Source organism: Schizophyllum commune (genome assembly GCF_000143185.2).
Source record: "Schizophyllum commune H4-8 unplaced genomic scaffold SCHCOscaffold_1, whole genome shotgun sequence".
Classification (NCBI taxonomy): domain Eukaryota; kingdom Fungi; phylum Basidiomycota; class Agaricomycetes; order Agaricales; family Schizophyllaceae; genus Schizophyllum; species Schizophyllum commune.
The window spans coordinates 2,028,768-2,046,250 of record NW_026089538.1 but is presented as its reverse complement, the minus strand read 5'-3'; the positions used below and the strand labels follow the sequence as shown (position 1 = coordinate 2,046,250).

General features: G+C 57.8%; 6 protein-coding genes across 6 annotated transcripts; 3 read left to right on the top strand and 3 right to left on the bottom strand.

Moving 5' to 3' along the window:
• Nucleotides 1–73: 73 nt before the first annotated feature.
• SCHCODRAFT_02682823 (uncharacterized protein) lies at nucleotides 74–577 on the bottom strand (the record flags this gene model as incomplete). Its single annotated transcript, XM_003035928.3, has 1 exon — nucleotides 74–577. Exon 1 carries the CDS (start codon nucleotides 446–448, stop codon nucleotides 74–76), a length of 375 nt encoding a protein of 124 aa, XP_003035974.1. The 5' UTR covers nucleotides 449–577.
• Nucleotides 578–3,093: 2,516 nt separating this feature from the next.
• SCHCODRAFT_02606395 (calcium/proton exchanger) lies at nucleotides 3,094–5,491 on the top strand. The gene is made up of 5 exons (XM_050344212.1): nucleotides 3,094–3,784; nucleotides 3,838–4,562; nucleotides 4,613–4,779; nucleotides 4,859–5,238; nucleotides 5,297–5,491. Exons 1-5 carry the CDS (start codon nucleotides 3,380–3,382, stop codon nucleotides 5,360–5,362), a joined length of 1,743 nt encoding a protein of 580 aa, XP_050202888.1. The 5' UTR covers nucleotides 3,094–3,379; the 3' UTR covers nucleotides 5,363–5,491.
• Nucleotides 5,492–6,505: 1,014 nt separating this feature from the next.
• Nucleotides 6,506–8,174, top strand: SCHCODRAFT_02606391 (uncharacterized protein). The gene is made up of 6 exons (XM_003035098.2): nucleotides 6,506–6,759; nucleotides 6,813–6,879; nucleotides 6,931–7,095; nucleotides 7,149–7,161; nucleotides 7,218–7,703; nucleotides 7,825–8,174. The coding sequence occupies exons 1-6, from the start codon at nucleotides 6,614–6,616 to the stop codon at nucleotides 8,004–8,006; spliced, it is 1,059 nt and encodes a 352-aa protein (XP_003035144.1). The 5' UTR covers nucleotides 6,506–6,613; the 3' UTR covers nucleotides 8,007–8,174.
• An 885-nt stretch (nucleotides 8,175–9,059) lies between these two features.
• Nucleotides 9,060–9,852, top strand: SCHCODRAFT_02483876 (uncharacterized protein; the record flags this gene model as incomplete). The annotated part of the gene is made up of 4 exons (XM_003035099.1): nucleotides 9,060–9,260; nucleotides 9,343–9,482; nucleotides 9,531–9,606; nucleotides 9,658–9,852. 4 exons carry the CDS (start codon nucleotides 9,060–9,062, stop codon nucleotides 9,850–9,852), a joined length of 612 nt encoding a protein of 203 aa, XP_003035145.1.
• On the bottom strand, nucleotides 9,672–16,089 carry SCHCODRAFT_02606387 (uncharacterized protein). Its single transcript, XM_050344211.1, has 8 exons — nucleotides 15,916–16,089; nucleotides 15,813–15,863; nucleotides 15,522–15,677; nucleotides 14,542–15,442; nucleotides 12,805–14,244; nucleotides 10,774–12,755; nucleotides 10,400–10,724; nucleotides 9,672–10,348 (listed from the first exon to the last, which is right to left on the bottom strand). The coding sequence occupies exons 2-8, from the start codon at nucleotides 15,824–15,826 to the stop codon at nucleotides 10,151–10,153; spliced, it is 5,016 nt and encodes a 1,671-aa protein (XP_050202887.1). The 5' UTR covers nucleotides 15,827–15,863; nucleotides 15,916–16,089; the 3' UTR covers nucleotides 9,672–10,150.
• Nucleotides 16,036–17,261, bottom strand: SCHCODRAFT_01270368 (uncharacterized protein). Its single transcript, XM_050341358.1, has 6 exons — nucleotides 17,076–17,261; nucleotides 16,898–17,010; nucleotides 16,629–16,833; nucleotides 16,532–16,580; nucleotides 16,421–16,484; nucleotides 16,036–16,369 (listed from the first exon to the last, which is right to left on the bottom strand). The coding sequence occupies exons 1-6, from the start codon at nucleotides 17,128–17,130 to the stop codon at nucleotides 16,193–16,195; spliced, it is 663 nt and encodes a 220-aa protein (XP_050202886.1). The 5' UTR covers nucleotides 17,131–17,261; the 3' UTR covers nucleotides 16,036–16,192.
• Nucleotides 17,262–17,483: the final 222 nt, after the last annotated feature.

Genomic DNA, 17,483 nt, shown 5'->3' with positions numbered 1-17,483 from the left:
CATGCGGCAACGTTCTCAATCTCCACTAATCGCGCTCTTTTCCTTGTTCAACGAGGACAGTGCGCACCAGCCTTCACGGCGTCGGAGGATTATAAAAGGTCCCAATCGCCCCATTGCGCTCCTTATCCAAGAAAAGCAGCCCGCGAAGGGCTCCCATCTCAGCATAGTTGAGGTGTCGGCCAGATCCCCGTATGCCGGGCGGCGGATTGGGGCTTATGTTCGGCGGATTGAGGCCGCCACAGGCAGGGCTGGCCGCGCAAGCATTGGCCCTCGGTGGACACGGATTTTGTGGCACGCTCGAGATGGAGGTGGCAGACCCGTCTGAGCTGCTCTCAGAGGGCGATGGCGAAGGTTTGGGGCTGAAAGGCGTAGAGGCAGTGGCGGATACCATACTTGACGCGAGGCTGTCGCGAGGAATTGGGCGAGCAGTGGGGTTGGTACGAGCCATGGTGTAGGCTGAGTCGAGGAGCCTGAGCCTAGCTGAGCGAGTGCGGGCTGGGGTTGGAGTATTTTCCTTCAGAGCGGCAGAATTATACGTTGCTAGGAGTGTTTGTCCATCGAGCCAGCAGGCATTGACAGAACCGAGAGCACACAACAAACACTGGGGGAAGGAATCGACGCGAAATTCGCTCGATAATTCGCTTAGCTTTGATGGAAAAACACTACGATCTGAGTGAATTTCACTCAAGATCCAGTGATTTTCGCTCAGCCTCGCGCGAAAATATTTCACGCCAAAAAAGTCGCGTTTCGCGACCTCTGTTTCGCTCGACTTCCAGCGTAAATCACTCTTTGAAGAGTGAAATGGCCAGTATTTCCTTTCTGCTGCTTTTTGCCATTTCTCTCCTTCGCCTCGCGCTCGTATGAGATCAAATAAGTATATTCGAGTGACTACTACTACTACTACAGCTATCACAGCAGCTTTACGAGTATCAAGACTGAGAAGTGGGCTATCCAGCCTCAGCTGAACGACAGAATCACGAAGGTAGACGGTAACTGCGTAGGACTCTTCAAATCTGGATGTTCGGGAGATGAAAATCAGTTGTCTTTATCACGTGTAGAGAGCGAAGAGGCAAGACTTACCCGCCGTCTCAGGGTCTTAGAGAGATATCCTGACCCACAGTCGCAGCACGGCGTAATGGACTGCAATCCTTGTCAGTTGTTGAATGCGTTTCAAAAGGGGGCGGGGGCATGGCACAAACATACCTAATAATTCAGTGAGCTCTTGATGACGCACAGGACGGCGGAATGGTGCATACTGCATACAAGTTTGCTGGTGGTGCGAGCGAGCGCGAGGGGGGAGTGCCGGCGAAGTACGATGGGCGAGGACTGCGGTATCAAGTGAGAGGCAGCAGGAGTTAAAGTGAAAGATAGCGGTGGGCGGCGTTCAGCGAGATGAAGGGTGAAGTCTGCAATCGACACTCAGCTTAGCGCTCGTCTCTGAACAAGGCATCTCAATACGCACCGTGATCCCGCGGCTTGGGCAGCACTCATCAGCATTTATTATATTTCAATCTCGAGGCCGTGCGTCGTACGCTTGTAAATGGTCTCCACGCATCATGGCGAGCGATATAGAGGATGGCGGTCGAGGACAAGGCTCGACGATCTGCGACCTCGCATACGTCACTGTGTGGCGCCAACGCCACATAATGGCCGGGCAGAGTTGCTCATCGCCGCGCATGCCCTTTTGTCGCCTTCTGTGACGTTGGAGACTGACATCTACCGAACCCCGTTGCAGCTGAATATCAATGCCAATCGGAGAACCCTTGGAGCCCTCAGGGCTCTCGATGCGTTGATACGCGTAAGACCTATGCCCATCTCGCTACTCAAAATTAACCCGCTGTAACTTTCGCTCGACGTCGGTCAGTTATTGGCTCAGCGAAACAGCTTCGCTCAAGGTTATGCAAATTTCGCTTACCCGACGTGAATTGGATTCGCATGATCTCCAGCGAAAAGCGAAATTCAATCGATGTCGAGTGAATTTCGCGTCGAATCCTTTTCCCAGTGAAACGTGACATGGGTCAAAGACTCAGCGGACAGACAAACGCGCGCCACGGCATAAGCGCCACATCAATACCGGGGCATCCGAGTCGTAAAGGTCACCCGAGATGAAAGAGCAAGTCACATAGTTTGGTGAACGGAGGCGGATTTTAGTCGAGATGAACCACGTCCGACGTTCAGAGGTTCATCTCGACTATACGTTTGTCCATTTACGCAGTGTCGAATTTCGAGAGGAGACACACATTGCTGCTGAAGGCAAGGTTCGCGGCGCAGAATCCCCAGGGGGGAGGTTCATTCCTCTGTGCGCGCGAGTGGTCAGAGCAAGAGGGACCACCTGCCTGTGGGAATCCACAACCTCACATGAGAGAGAAGGAGCGAAAAACAAAACGAAGATACGCCTCGCAATGGAGGTGTTGCTTGAAAAATTGGTAAGACGGCATACGGTGAGCCACCGCCACGGAATCCCCTAGTAAAAGGCGAGGGGATTGTTAGGTTGTCGGTGACTCTGCCGTCGATAGAGCTTTCAGGTCTGCATCAGGTCATTGACAGAATTTTGGGTTAAATTTGACCCCGAGGGTGGGTCGGGGGCGGCCTCCAGAGTAGCTACAGCGCTCAAGTGTCACCGGAAAGGATGAGAATAGGCTTTGCACTTATGAACATTTTATGACCGGCCTGAGAAAGTGTCTATGACCAGACCTGTCGAAGGTCTTTGTTGCACAGCGTTTCGGGATTCGCCGGTGCTATTGTCCTTCCGAGCATCATCTGCCCACCGAGGCAGACGAAGTGCAGGGCTTCCATCGTCAACCTGCCATAACTGTGAGAAAGAATGCAGTGTACTAGTCCCAAAAGCCATACATCGCCCCGGGAACATCCTGTTCTGATGCTTTCTCAATGAAGCGCCAATGCTCTACAGTGACTCAGGCAGACGCTACGAACACCTTCGGCATGTACCGCCTTGTAAGCAGCGCTTCCTTCTCAGCGGTCGATTCTTTTCAAAACAGTCCGAATAATTCGAGCACTATGCTTTGCCAGGCAGAAGACTCCCATGGACGACTGACCAGTTGATACGCGCTTCGATGGCGGCGGTTTCCTCTTCGGGGACAAGGGTCATGCTCTTGGCAGAGCCCGGCCACATTCACGACCTCGGTGCCTGGCAAATTTAGAGTCGAAACACTGCCTGCGTCGCCTCCGCCAGTCCTCCGCGGCTTATCTGAGTCTCTCGGGACGCAAACCGCTGTGAACTTCGCCGGCGCTTTCTGAAAGCCTTGATGTGGTTGCACGTGGTGCTGTGGCGACCGCGGAATCCAAGCGGCGCCAAGGATAAAAAGCGGGCGATGATGCAACGGGCGATCCCCCGTCCCCCCGTTCCCCCCACCAAGGAATGCCCGACACGACCGATCATCATGAGTCCACCGCTGTCCTGACAGACCCCAACGACGAGAAGCGCTTCGCCGCTAGCTCGCCAGAACCTCAGTTCGTCGCCAGCAATGAAGACCACGACCACAACCATCGCCCGCAGCGCAAGAGTAGCGGCAACGACCTGCTCGAGACGGGCACGCACACGACGGCGGAGTCTACCGCCGCGCCGACGCAGCGTGTGACGCGCCCGCCCCCCTTCTCGCGCAAGCTCACGAAGAGTTTGTTCTTGCGCCCCGCGAGCACGCGCGGGCCTGCGCCGGGCTGGAAGGAGAGCATCAAGTGCGCGCTGACCTACAGTTGGATCAACGTGCTGCTCATCTTCAACCCCATCGCATGGGCGCTGCATTACACTCACCAGGAAGATGGGGTGCGCAGCGCTTAACTCTTACACCATTTCCCCCGTACTGATCCATCCCCAAGGCCGTCTTCGCCATGGCCCTCCTCGGCGTCATCCCCCTCGCCGGCATGCTCGGCCACGGCACGGAGACCATCGCGCTCTACACTGGCGACGCGCTCGGCGGCCTCATCAACGCCTCCCTCGGCAACGCCACCGAATTCATCATCGCCATCCTCCTGCTCGTCAAGTGCGAGATCCGCGTCGTCCAGGCCTCCCTCCTCGGCGGGCTGCTCTCCAACCTGCTCCTCGTCACCGGCATGGCCTTCATCGTCGGCGGCGTGCGCTTCTCCGAGCAGGAGTTCCAGCAGACGGCCGCGCAGCTGAACACGTCGCTCCTGACGCTCGCCGTCATCGCCCTCGTCATGCCGACGGTGTTCGCGTTTGCCATCGAGCAGGCGCAGGACGAGGACAAGGAGAGGGATATCATCCTGCAGATGTCGCGTGGGAGCGCGCTCATTCTGATCTTCATCTACATCTCCTACATGGTGTTCCAGCTCTACAGCCACACGTACCTGTACAACCCGGAAAACGATGTGCTGAACGACTCGCCGAGGTCGTCGCGCTCGTCGTCTCCCGAGCGTGAGGTTACACCCGAGCCGGCGCCGCAGCTCACGCAGCGCAAGGTGACGGGCCAGCGACGTGCGAACTCGTTGCCCTTTGGTAGCGCAGCGGCTCTGGGAAGAGGAAACCGCAGCCCACTTGCTCCGGCTCTTCACCCTAAAATCGCAGAGAAGGACGAGGAATTGAGGTTCGTAGACATCCCTCCGCGTTGTATATGGCACACTGAAGTCTTTGCAGGCTCCGCGCTGCCCGTGAACGTCTTCTTATGCAGACGGCCGCCCGCCGCGACGTCGAAGCAGCCATGCACAGGCGCGGTTCCGAGGACGAGGAAGAAGAAAAGGAAAGCCCCGAGATGAATCTTGCCGTCGCCATCGGTACCCTCGTCGCTGCCACCGGTCTCACCTGTGCGTCCTATCTCTCTCTCCTCCTCCCCCCCTTCCCGTCCCTCTTGCTCCTACACCCGCTAACTACTGTTCCCCCTAGACGTCACCGCCGAAGCCCTCACCGACTCCCTCGAAGGCATCGGCCAGTCCGGCTCCGTCAGCACCGAATGGCTCGGCCTCATCCTCCTCGCCATCGTCGGCAACGCCGCCGAGCACGTCACCGCCGTCTTCGTCGCCTACCGCAACAAGGTCGACCTCGCCCTCGCCGTCTCCGTCGGCTCCTGCATCCAGATAGCCTTATTCGTCATCCCGCTGTTGGTGCTGATAGGCTGGATGGCGGACAAGCCGCTGTCGCTGCTGTTCGACCCGCTGGAGGTGGTGACGCTGTTTTTGAGCGTGCTGTTGGTGCGGTTTGCGACGGAGGATGGGAGGACGCATTATATGAGTGGGATCTTGTTGTTTGGGACGTATGTTTTGATTGTGAGTCACTGTTCTCATCTTACTGCGAGGCAAGAGGAAGAAGCTGACGGATGCTCAGGCTTTCTCGTTCTGGTACTACCCGCAGGGAGGTACTTCTGTCAGCCAGCTTTTCGACTCCTGCTAGACTTATGATACTCACGCGTGATGATTTACGCCGTACTTGTCAGTGAACATTGCTCTCTACCCATGGATTGGCATTGCTATAGTTCAGCGTACCGACCGACAGACTACGAATGCATGCATGTTCAACGATGACGTTCATCCCTGTGATAGGCTGCGCTATACTCAAAAGAACCGAGTCGACCAACCGGAATTAACGCAGTGCGAGCCATGCTCTGAGGTACGTATTGATGCACTGCAGCGTGTATCAAGCAGCACATCGTTACCCGTGCGCGCAGCGGTGGAAGTAGGGTACCAGCAACGCATCTGAGTGACGCGGGCTCCGCACCCTGAGGGCCATGCCTTCACTTCGCACAGCGATGAAAGAGGAGATCACGATACAGGGATGATAGAACCTTCGGCGAAAGAAGGATGCCAGCGATGAAATCTGCGGTGAAAGAGCACAAAGGAAGGGGCGTACATGGAGAGTATATAGCATCTTCGGGTAATTGGGGAGACGTACGCATTGGCTAAGCAATCCTTTGTACTCGACGCGGGGAGTATCCCATCCTCCCGCGCAACAAGCGACGCGACGCGACCATCTCAACGTCGTGCTCGCATTAGACTGCCGCGCACCCTGTTAACCACACATCGCTCTTCGCCATAGCTCAAGGATGCGCAACTCGGACGCCCTCTTCGCCTGGACGGCTATCCTCTTCCTCGTAGTACTCATCGTCGGAGCCGGGGTGTGCATAGGGCTCTTGGGATCGGTGGCGGTACCGGTGTTCTGCATTCACTGCCTAAGTGCAATGTCCAGCGCGGGTGCGAGGGTATTCAGAAGGCTGTCGCGCGTAGGAGTGCGATGACAGCAGGAAAATTGTAGATATGACGAACATCGAAGCGGTATGTCGCGCATGATTCGTCTGGGCAGTACGCTGATCGGCCTTTCAGATGGAGTTGAGCTCTTGAGCGAGTGTTCCGAGGAGAAGACGAGATACAGAAGGACTCTTTGTTGTACACTTAGACGCAGTGCGCAGATGCTGCACAAGCCATAGACGATTGCCTAGACGCCATGAAGTTCGAGAGCAAGAGGTGATCGCGCCGACGCGTTTGTTGCACTTTGTTTGCAGTCGTCTGATCGTTCCTCGGGAGTTCGCGTCTTCATCTTGTCCTCCTCCTCCACGTCCGCCTCGGAGCCACTCACTCCGAGTCCTCTTCCACACCTCTTACCCGACAAAAGGAAGCCTCAGCACGTCCCCGACGCGTCAGGAATAAGATGAACGGTGCCGCGTCCGCGTCCCAATCCTCCTACGTCAATGGCCACCAGAACGGCTCGGCGGGTGCGAATGGCGCGGGCTCCCCGTACGAGGCCGCGGAGAACGAGCAGGCGACCTCCTCGGCCTCTCCGCAAAACGGATACGTGTCAGTACGCCTCTACGACTTGGGCGGAGCTTGTGCGCTTACGCCACGCACAGGTTCCCGGCAAACCACCACAATGAAGAGATCGTCGAGCACTTGTACCAGTCGGGATTTCAGGCGGGGGTGTGTGGCGACGTTTCTTTGAGCGGCTGAATTATTGACGCGCAGACGTAGAACTACTCGGACATCCTGTTGCATGTCCACCAAAACATGTACCGCCTGCACTCGATCATCCTCTCCAGGTCACCCTATCTGGCGCACCTAATGTCTACAATGCAGCCGAACGTGCAGCGCGCCATCTATGTCCCCTTGGACCACGACCGAGAGGTCACTCCCGATGTGCGTACCTTCTCCACTCCCGACGAGGGTTATGTGCTAATGGTTGCGTCAAGGGCTTTGCTATAGGTCAGTTGTGATTGCCCGCACTCGATCATCCTGCTGATGCGTATTCTCTCTCTCAGCCCTGGGCTATCTATACTCCTCCGCTTCGCTTCGTCTCGTGCACCCCGACAATGCGCGCGGTGTCCTGGCTGCAGCATGCCTGCTCGGCGGCATGGACGAGCTCTGCGAGTTCGCCTACGATGTCTGTCGACGCCACATCAGCCTCGACAACATCGGCTCGTGGCTCGACTTCGTCGAGATACCGGACACGACATCGGGTAGCGCCACGCCTATGCGTTCTGGCACCCCGATGCTGCCCGGAACACCCACCCTGGCCACGCCACCGCCGCTGCCACAGCCGACGACGCTCTTTGGGCTTTACACCCAAAGACTTCGGAGCGACGTCTTCAACTTCCTTGTCGTGACGCTACCCGCGAGCCTCGACCTAACCGACACGAACCAGGACTCGTCCGAGCCCTCCGGACGTGACGTGCTCATGCAAATATTCGCGCAGGTGCCCTTCGACCTGTTCAAGTCCGCGGTCGAGTCTCCGACGTTCCAAATCGGTAAGTTTACTCCTCGAGCGTAGAGGGTGGCGCACAGCCCCGCGGCGAAGACGCTGCAGCTATTGCGAAACAACCTCCCGCTCTGCATTGTGGCAATGATTCTCACCTCGCTTGCGCACAGGCTCCGACCAGGCGCGCTTCAAGTTCGCAAAAGACACGATCGAGGTCCGCAAGCGCACGAACCCGCGCGCGGCGGGCGCCGAGGAGACCGTCGTGCTCGCGTTCGGCGGCGGGAACGGGGGCAGCGCGGTCCACGTCACGCGTAAGCTGAGGAAGAAGCCCCTCTGGAAGGTTAACTCGTAAAAGGATGCGGGCCGGGACTGGCACGGTTTGCTATACGAATCTCTATCTACTGTACGATCTCCTAAACTGCTCTCGTATACTCACGGTATCTGCTTGTGTAGATGTAATTTTGTAAAGCCCCTCCAAGGCTTTGTAAACCCCACGAGGCGTTTTGTGCGCAAACTGCGTCCGACCCCGCGTATACAGGAAGACTTCTTGAAAAAGGCGTCAATAGGCGCTGAGAACGGGGTTCTTCTCTCCCTTCTCTATGTGTGCGTCCTCATGCACGCTCGCCGTTAAGCCCGTGGTCGCCGGTTCATGCGCCTTGCAGGCTCTCGCACATGTCCCTCATAGACTCTCGCACATGTCCTCCCTGACCCTGCCACTGACCAATCGATCCTATAGCCCCCAACAGTATCATGCACTCATGGTCAGTAGCATGCACCCAACATCGTCATATTCAGCGTCTATCGTCATTAAAGCGGCCAGCTCTAAAGACGCGCACCCGGCAGTCTCCCCGCCATCACGCAAGAGAAACTGCCGCTACGCGAGGACGACCTGACAGTTTATGTCAACCGAGTGATGCGCGTGGGCAGCTCTCTGGATAGCACCCATTGCTACGCCGCGCACCCCTCGGTACGTGCACGGCATCCATGGCTACTCGTGCACGGCACCCAGTGATACGTGCGCGGCACCCGTCGGTACGTGCGCGGCACGGTGGTACCCATTGATGCGCGTGGGCTGCCTCTCCGCTGGGCACGGCGCGGCTCTGCGTGCCAGCATCTGAATGCGCCCTCATGCTCCCTCTGACGCACTCGAAGGCAGGTCCGACGCGCTCGAAGATAGGAAGGCAGAGGCGCACTACGCGCGTGGCTATCGTGCGCGCGCGTATAAGAGGTAAGCGGCGGGCTAGTTGGGTATACGGCCATTGCATCTTCATCTTCATCTCCAGACTAAGCAACGTCGAGGATGGCGAGTGGGACATGGCAAGCTCAACCTACTATGCGGATGCAGGCTCAGCCTTCTGTTCGAGCGCAAGCTCAACCTACCATGCGGACGCAAGCTCAGCCTACTATGCGCGCGCAGGCTCAACCTATACCGGCGCGGCAGCAGAACTGGACGATCCCGCGAGCCCCTCAGCAGGCACAATGGCACAACCTGTTCTATACGGGCACGGACGACCCGCGGTCGTGTGTTGTCATCGGCGAGGACAGCAAGCCGCACCTTTACTGCTTTGATACCACACACTATGGCTCGTCGGGCCTCAGAACAATGGTACGTCGATCCCTCTATTATTCGACTTCTCTCGCCATCTTTTTCATTGTTCGACTATTTCTCCCTTCTGACGCTTCTCCAGCTGCAGAAAGACAACCGCGACATCGTCGCCACAATTGACTGGAGCCCAGGCGACTACTGGTCAGGCCGCGTTACAATCGGCGCGCGCCACCTGTACGTCTCCCAGCTTCTCGCGCCGGGATCTTCCAGCAGGCACGTCTCGTTCCATGCTCTCACATCCTACTCGAGACCTAATTTCCAGCTTCATAGCGCCCGGTCCTTCCTCTCGATGACGGGAAAGAAGTGCGAGTGGCGGCGGTCCGGCCAAGACAATTCGACGTACGACGTGAGTGGCATGAGCTTGTTTGTTTCTTCTTGCGATTGACGCGCTTTCAAGCTCTACGCGGGAACATCTCTGATTGCAAGCTACCGGCGCCTCGTAGTGACCACCAGCGTCGGGCCTTCACACGGACTGCTTGAGTATCTGTTCGACCATGACGCCTTCCTCACGGAGGTCATTGTCACTCTCTGCCTGAACCGCTGGATAGATACACATGCATTCGGCACCTCGACGTCGTTTCAACATGTATAATTGCGAAACGCAGGACTCTGAAAACGGTGCACTAAGTAGTACCATGAGAAGCAGTGTATCTTTACAAGCATTATGTAGCGCAAGTACTTATGTTACGGACAACGAACGGAGAGAACGAGGATCAGCGACGACGAGGTTCGGAGCTGTTAAACGCGGTTGACACATTGCAGATACCAACAGGAAAGGCAAAACAAGGAGGATGGATATCATAGGGGTGCGGCAGATATATGGTGACTGGACCTAGTTAAGAGTCCATAGATGAGAGAGTATGAGAGGAAAGACGGCTCGATGACCCTGTTTAGACAGGCCTCATCGACGAAATCATATGTTCAAGACGATCCTCGACCGTCCAGTTGGAATCAGTAGAGGACACGAACGACGAAGACTGCGACTGCGAGTTCGGATTTTGCCTGAAGTTGAAAGCCCCTGCCTCGGAGCCGGAGTTGGCCAGCTGCTCGATCAGGCGGCCAATCTGCGCGGTCGAAGAGTAAAAGACCTGTTCGTAAGGGTGAGCTAGCGGGTCCTCGGTGCCGCAGAGTCGGCGTACCTTGGTCTCCGGGCGGCTCGCGGAGCCCGCGGGCGCGGAAGGGGGCTTTAGGGAGGAGCCGAAGGTGCTGTTCCTCAGGGACAGGCGCTTGCCGCCTTGCGAGCGGTCCTTGAATGTGACCTGCATGCTATCGCCGCCGACGGAGTATTCGGAGGCGAAGCTGGCGCGAACATTGTAAGTGGAGTCGCGATCATCGTCACGAAGACCGTCAACGATGTTCCAAATCATCTCGCCGTCTGCAAACTCAACCACCTCAACAGCAGGGCCGGTAGCAGAATCAAGGGATGGTCCGCGGCGTTGCTGCTCGCTCGAGTACATATCGTAGCTTGAAATCTCGTTAGCAAAGTCTGGTAAAGCAGAGAAAGATAACTTACAATGAGTCGTATCCTTCCGAGTTGGAATTGTCAGCCGACATACTCGGCCGAGGAGGAGGAACCGGGAGGATGAAGCTATCCTGCGCCGGCGACGACAGAGATGAGGGGATCGTCGGTACGGGAGGCGGCACGTCCACAGAGTTGTGGCGTCCTCCCATAGATGCTCGCGCAGGCGGCGGCGTCGGCGCACGATCCTGCACAGAGCGCGTCGACAGAACCGACGACGTACTCGCACGCTTGCGGCCTTTCGGCGTCGGCGCCTTCAAGAGCGACATCGGATCGAAGTTCGACATACGCGTGTTGGATGGGAAGAAAATGGTGCGTCGCACGACACTCTTGCGCTCTTCGCCGCTCGGACGAGGCTGGCCCCGCTTGCGCGACGCACTCCGGCGCATACTTGGCTCTGGCATCGAGGACATAGATGGCGGCTCCTCGGGCAGAGGCGAGTCCCGTGCAATCTCTGGGATGGAGCGAGATTCTATCGTCGTGCTCGGCCTCGACTCGTACGCAGTCGTCGATACGGAGTTGCTGCGCGACATCGACCCCCACTTGGACGGTGCCTTTGTCGAGGTTGAGCCAGATCGCTTCAACAACTCGCCCAGAGCGTCGGGGTCAAGCCCCAGGTTGGATGCCGCATCGAAGAGTTGCCTCAGTGCCTGGGCATCCGACCCACGCCCATCCTGGTCAGGCTCAGAGGACGATGGCTCGTTCGACGACGGAGGACCATTCTCCTGTTCGGCGGCGTATGGTCTCGAAAGCAGCGGCGCGCTAAGCATGGGCTGGCTGTACGTGTTCTCCCGTTCACGGTTGTCACCAAAGTACAAGGCAGACATCGCAGACATGGATGCGGTCGCGGTGTGACCACCTGTCGCTTGTTGAGGTTCCTTGCGCTCTAGCTCGGGTGTGAGCTCTCCAGCGCGCGACTTGCTCCTGAGACGAGACATAAACAAACCCTTGAAGCCAGATCCGCGACCTGACGACGACTTCGAAAGTCCAGTCGCGCCAGTCGGAATCTCATGCGTGCTTTCTGACGGCGTATGCACCTGCGACTGAGGTGGCGACGGGTCCACGCGGAATGTCGGAGGTGGCGGGGTAGGTGATGGCACGGAGGGAGCCCCCAAGGTGAAGGGTGTAACCTCTTCGCCAGTCGGAACGGCATGAGTTTTGCCTCGCAAGGTACCGCGCAACCTCTTGAGCCTCGATCCAAACTTTGACGTGCTTCCCTGATTCCCTGCAGGCTGAAGTGCAATCGCATCCACGCTCGTGGAAGCCGACACGAGCTTTGGCGTAGAGATCTGGTGAGGGCTGATCCGCTTGCGCGATGCCTGCCCAGCCGGAGGAGCATTCTGCACGTTTTCGTTCAGGTTCGTGGCAGACGGCGATTTGCGCAAAGCAGCCGTGGCCGCATCTGCTCGGCGCTGCACCTCGCGAGTGAGCTCTGCCTCCTCTTCGGGCGTCCGAGGTATGCGAGGAGTAGACGGGTTCCTGAGTCTGTACGGACCACCAGCAGTAAGCGGCGTCGTAGGTGGGTGTTCCTTCGGCGACAGCATCGGGAAGGTAGCCGGCGTCTCCGCGACGGGGCTCGTCTCGCTCTGCTGAGGCTGAGGAGGTATAGTGATCTGCTGGGATGTATCCTGCTCAGCAGGCCCTTCGCCCTCGCCAAAGATGAGCTGAGCAAGGTCGCGGTTGCGACGGGTGGCAGGGGAGACGTCGCGCGAGTTGCCGATGGAGGGTATTGTTAAGGAAGGAGGGGCTTCTTTACGCGGTGCGTTTGACGGCATCGCTGGTGCTGCAGGAGTAGCAGGCGGGGCCGGCGGAGGAGAGGATGGTGGGGGTGACATGGGTCCTGTGGTCCTGATGCTGTCGACGACCGAGTTGAGCAGAGCGTTAGCGCGAGCGTTGGCTTCATAGTCAGGGCCATCGTCACTGGGACGTTGAGCAGCGATGGTGGGAGACTGAGGTGGACTTGAAGATGCCGCGGCCTGCAAGAACACGTTAGTCAGTGCTGATGAGGTAGTGATCAGCACGCACCCGAGTTATGTCCTTGTACGAGTAGTTCGACTGGGACGTAGATGGTCTCCTTCTCCTGAGTGACGCTGCGCGCTCCCTGTGGTCCGGTACGCTCGCTTGCCTAACGATAGACGCATCCACCAGCTTCTCCTGAATCTTCGCCAAGTCCGACTTTGTCAGCCCAGCAGTACGCTTGATGACCGCCTCGTCGTTCTCCGAGTCGGCTCCCGTCGGTGGAGGCAGGTCGTGCCACTTTGGCTCGCGCGCCTCGTCCGCATCCCCAAAGACCTCCCACACCCTGTCCCTCCCATCGCACTCCGACGAGTGATAGCTCGAGCCGGAGGATTCGAGCGACGACCGCGACGATCCAGCGATCGGCGAGAAGAAACCATTCGCATACGGATTGTTCGGGTGATTCTGGCGCGAGGACCGTTTGGACGGCGAGTCAAAGGCGAGCGAGGCACTGGGTGAGTGCGCCGGGGCACCGCCGCCGAGGCTCATGGGCGACATTGGCCGCGAGTCGAGCGGCCCCGACGCACTTCCCATGCTTTGGGTGACGGCGTGCAAGGAGTGGATGGCTTCGATGAGAGGCGAGTCGGGCAAGGCGGGTGATCGGAGTGATCGGGTCGAAGCCGATGGGTTGTGATCACCCGCGGAACCATTTTGCTGCGCGTGGGCCTCTTCGCTCGTCGTCCAGCTCGCGTCGCGGTGATGCGCCCAGACGTTCTTTGCATTGTGCGAGAAGGAGGAAGGGGTGCCTGGGCGGGAGGAGTTGGTGCTTTGCCGTGGAGGAGATGGCTCATCGGAAGGACGGGGTGTTCTCGAGAGATCGGGCGCGGAGACTGCCGTGCTGAAAGGTTGGAATGCCTGGGCGGACAATGGTGAAGCGGGTCGCCGCCAGCTCGTCGTGGAGTACGTCGAGGAGTAGCTCGGGCTCGCAGAGTGCTGCGTCCCATTTTCTTGCCCTTCATTCCCGCGCTGGAACATCGGCGAGCCAGACCGCGACGTGTTGGAGCCACGGCTGGACATTTCGCGGCGTAGCAGACTCGTCGCGAGGCTGCTCGAGCCGTTGAAGGACGAAGACATATTGAACGCACTCTGCCCTCCCGCCGCAAATGATGACGTCGGCGATGTCATGCTGAACGACGATGAATGAGTGTGTGCGTGGGAGGGAGAGGTTGCCCGGGGCGTCGTCGAATGTGAGCGTTCGTCGAAGTCATCCCGGGGCGTCATTGGGCGCGGCATGCCAGGAATATAGCCGGGGGTCACTTGAGACGGGATAGGCGACGCACGGGCCGTGGTGGGGTGTTGCGCTTGCGGCGGGACGTCCGCGATGGCAATGGACTCCGTGGAATGATCATTTGTGTCGCCGACGTCGGGAAGGATAGCCATAGGGATGGGTACGCTCATTCTGCGGTCCTCTTCCGTGTCTGACGATGCTGGTGACTGTTCTTGGGAAGGCTGTGTGGTCGGGTGAGCAAACTTTCACGAGATGAGAGATAGCCGGCTAGATGTGATCGAGGTGGTCACGACGCGAGGCAGTAAATGAAGAGGAGCACAGAAGCCGAGACCAGCGGCTACAGAAGAGGGGCGTGAAGTGGGGGAAGACAGGCGCCGCAATTTGAACCATGGCACAAGCATGGCAACCAATAATAGAAGTACAAGGGGATTATCGAAAGGGGAAACAATGGCATGGCAATTACGGAATTTTGCTTCCGTCGCCATACGCAGCGGATGTAAAGACGAACAGACACGCACATTCATCTTAACCCGGGGCATAATCACAATCTCGTCGCCGTCCTCTGCCTCGCTTGCAGCCTGGCGCGAAGACGCCTCCGCGTTGCCCATGGCTTCTTCCCCCAGCACCACGTGACCGTCCAGTTCATCGCGAATGTGCACCTCCATCTCGTAACCGTGGTCTTCTTCGTCCCCACGGTCGCCCTCGCGGCCGTTCGACGTCAAGTCTTCGTCCTCCAGGCCGCCCTCCTCCTCAATCTCCTTGATGACCGCTTGGAGTGCGATAGATGCGCGCTTGCCAAGCCGTAGGGTAGCCTTCGTAGGTTGATCATACTGCGTAGAGGTATAGGGAGGCGCCGACCGTGGGCCTGCCAGAAATGGGTCTTCATCTCGAGTGACAGTAAGGGTTTGACCGGTACGGTTGGGTCGACGGGCACTCGTCGAGCTATCCTGCGAATTAAGGCGTGCTCGCTGCGTCTCCCGGATGTAGGAATAGTCCTTGAACTTGTTCGAGCCGAAGAAATTGTTGCTGTAGCGCTTGACCGATCGAGGCGTGCTGGGTGAGGAGTGTGTGCCGTTGCTGAGGGCCGAGCCTTGTTCCGCATTATTTGAGAATTCTGATCCTAGTGTCGAGCTGGAAGGGACCTTCTGGGGCGTGGACGTAATGGAGGGGGTGAAGCCCGAGAACTGGGAGAAGCGGCCGTCGTCACTCATGGACATAGACGTGGACATGTCGTGGTCGTTAGAGCCCTGATTCGTCTTCCGCTTGGGCGAGCGTATCCGACCCAGCGTCTCCAAGATCATGTCCTCCTCTTCCGGGGAGACCTGGAATTCCGCGTTGCGCGCGCGCTGCTCCGCGAACCGTGACCGCAGCTCCTCGGCGTCGATGGACTCGCGCAGGAGGGTGAAGCGCCGTGAGAGACTATTATACATGGTGTGCGAAGGGCGGAATGGAAGGTACTGTTAGCCCCGGTATACACAAAACGGCGCAGCAGACGCACTCTGGAAGTATCAACGACGTGCGGAAGTCACTCTCCGGGGGCAATTGCGGCAGCTGGGGGAGCGCGCCCGGGCTGAGGCGCCCGTCGTGCTGCTCGCGAATCTGGGCGAGATGGACCTCCAGACTGACTTGCTGACGCTTCGCGTCGGACCGTTTCCTGTGGGGAATCGTGTTAGGGACGCGGTGCGACTTAATCTAATCAGAGGGGCAGGGGCGGGCGCGCAGGAGTGTGGCGAGCGCTAGCGCGCGATGCGAGTCCGGGAGGAGTTCGGTGCGCGGCATGAGGACTTGCCTGAAGCGATGCATGGGTGATACGCGGGGCCAGACACGTTATTGTTGGGCACTGGCGGCGATGGTCAGGGCGTATTCAGGGTGGGGCACGAAGCAGGACGGACAAGGAAGGTGAGGGCAACGTGTGTAACACGAGTTGGATTAGATACTGATGGTGCGCTGGTCGCGGACCGGACGGGCAGTGTAGAATTATAAACAAGAAGACAGCGAGCAGAAACTCCGGATAGTGGGGAGGAGGAGGAGAACGAAAAACGAAAGACGCGGCGCGACACTGACCGCCGACGGTCGAACGGAGAAACAGGCGATCGCCCGGATTTCGTATGTGCTTGACGGATCCGGAAACAGCGCCAAACACGGACACCCAGCCTCACATCATCTACTCTAGCACATCTCCCACAGCTCCCCAAGACTGACCATGCGCCCAAACCCCTCACTGGCACGCATGTTGACAAAGCCCTCCATAAGGTTCGTGCTATGCTGCGCTTTCGGCCCTCGAATCGGCGCATGAGCGGGGGGCGGCTTCACGTACACCTGATCCTGAGGTACTTCGCTCGAAAGCTGACAGGAATCATGAGCAAGTGCAATACAGATCATCCATCGAAGAATTACCATATGGCTTCGGTCAGAAGCGAAGTGGTCGGAGAGGTCGCGCACAGGCACAATGCGAAAGAGGCTGAGAAAGTTAGGGAATCTCGCGATCCGGCTCGCCACAGTGCATACCTCTGGAACTGCTCAGGAACGCCCTCATTAAAGGTCCCCGAAAGATATTCTATGCCAGCCGTGACTATAGACCCGGATACGATCCTCGAATGCCTACCTTCCAGCAGCACAGGCGTCGGGATGCGACTGTCGAAGTCATATATCCAGGCTTGCACAGTGACTTCGCTGTGCTGTTCCTGCACTTCTCCGGTTGACGTTCTTGCTGGGTCCTTCCGCGGCAAAAGGAGAGCGACAACATGGTAATCCCATACCACGGGCATGATGTCGTCTTCAGGTGCCAGCTTCTGATTCCAGAGGGCCACCTACGTGGACGAAAGCCCAGTGTCAGTCCCCAATACATATCTCCGGCGTAGAATATGTACGAGCACTTTTGCCATGATTTGAGATGAAGACGGCATTTAGATCCCAGATCTCTATGACGGAAGAGTTTTTGGCGAGAGCCTGAAGTAGCAGATAGATGTTCTCCTCGCAGTAGTGGCCTTGGGTAAAAATTCAGTCAGAGGATGAATAAAGCACGAAATACAGCAATCCTCCGCCTGCATACTGGTATAAACCACTTCTGGCGTCGTAGGGGGAGGACGTAGATATTGAACAGACATGCAGGGCCCGATGTCAGGCTTTGATGGGAAGCAAAATGTTGGATTGCCCTAGAGTATCCTTCGGTGATCCAAGATAGAGTGAAGTAGACGTCGAGTACCGAAGTGCGAATAGGATGGCTGGGGCAGATGAGAGCTCGCGGTTGTCAGACCTTCTATCGGCAAACTCCGGTGCGCTGGTCACGCGTCACAGCAAGAAATTCCGGCTGAATGGTCATCGCACGCATTTGTGAGGCTTCTGACTCCATAATTTATCGGATTGAGGTACATATTAGAGGGAGAGGGAGAGGACAGTAGGAAGAGGCACACCATTCATAAGCGTCTTGGCCATAAAACGGACCCACCGGGACCCATGT

Excerpts from the sequence above, each read along its gene's own strand:
- SCHCODRAFT_02606395 (XM_050344212.1), top strand. The coding sequence starts at position 3,380 with ATGCCCGACACGACCGATCATCATGAGTCCACCGCTGTCCTGACAGAC. Across the intron at positions 4,780-4,858 it reads CGCTGCCACCGGTCTCACCT|ACGTCACCGCCGAAGCCCTC; the intron begins GTGCGTCCTATC and ends TGTTCCCCCTAG. Across the intron at positions 5,239-5,296 it reads TTGGGACGTATGTTTTGATT|GCTTTCTCGTTCTGGTACTA; the intron begins GTGAGTCACTGT and ends ACGGATGCTCAG.
- SCHCODRAFT_02606391 (XM_003035098.2), top strand. The coding sequence starts at position 6,614 with ATGAACGGTGCCGCGTCCGCGTCCCAATCCTCCTACGTCAATGGCCAC. Across the intron at positions 6,760-6,812 it reads TCTCCGCAAAACGGATACGT|GTTCCCGGCAAACCACCACA; the intron begins GTCAGTACGCCT and ends CGCCACGCACAG. Across the intron at positions 7,704-7,824 it reads GTCTCCGACGTTCCAAATCG|GCTCCGACCAGGCGCGCTTC; the intron begins GTAAGTTTACTC and ends GCTTGCGCACAG.
- SCHCODRAFT_02606387 (XM_050344211.1), bottom strand. Across the intron at positions 14,245-14,541 it reads TGCCCCGGGTTAAGATGAAT|CCTTCCCAAGAACAGTCACC; the intron begins GTGCGTGTCTGT and ends CCGACCACACAG. Across the intron at positions 10,725-10,773 it reads TCGGAAGGATACGACTCATT|CTACGATATGTACTCGAGCG; the intron begins GTAAGTTATCTT and ends CGAGATTTCAAG.
- SCHCODRAFT_01270368 (XM_050341358.1), bottom strand. The coding sequence starts at position 17,130 with ATGTCTGTTCAATATCTACGTCCTCCCCCTACGACGCCAGAAGTGGTT. Across the intron at positions 17,011-17,075 it reads GCCAGAAGTGGTTTATACCA|GCCACTACTGCGAGGAGAAC; the intron begins GTATGCAGGCGG and ends TTTTTACCCAAG. Across the intron at positions 16,485-16,531 it reads GTTCCTGAGCAGTTCCAGAG|CCTCTTTCGCATTGTGCCTG; the intron begins GTATGCACTGTG and ends TAACTTTCTCAG.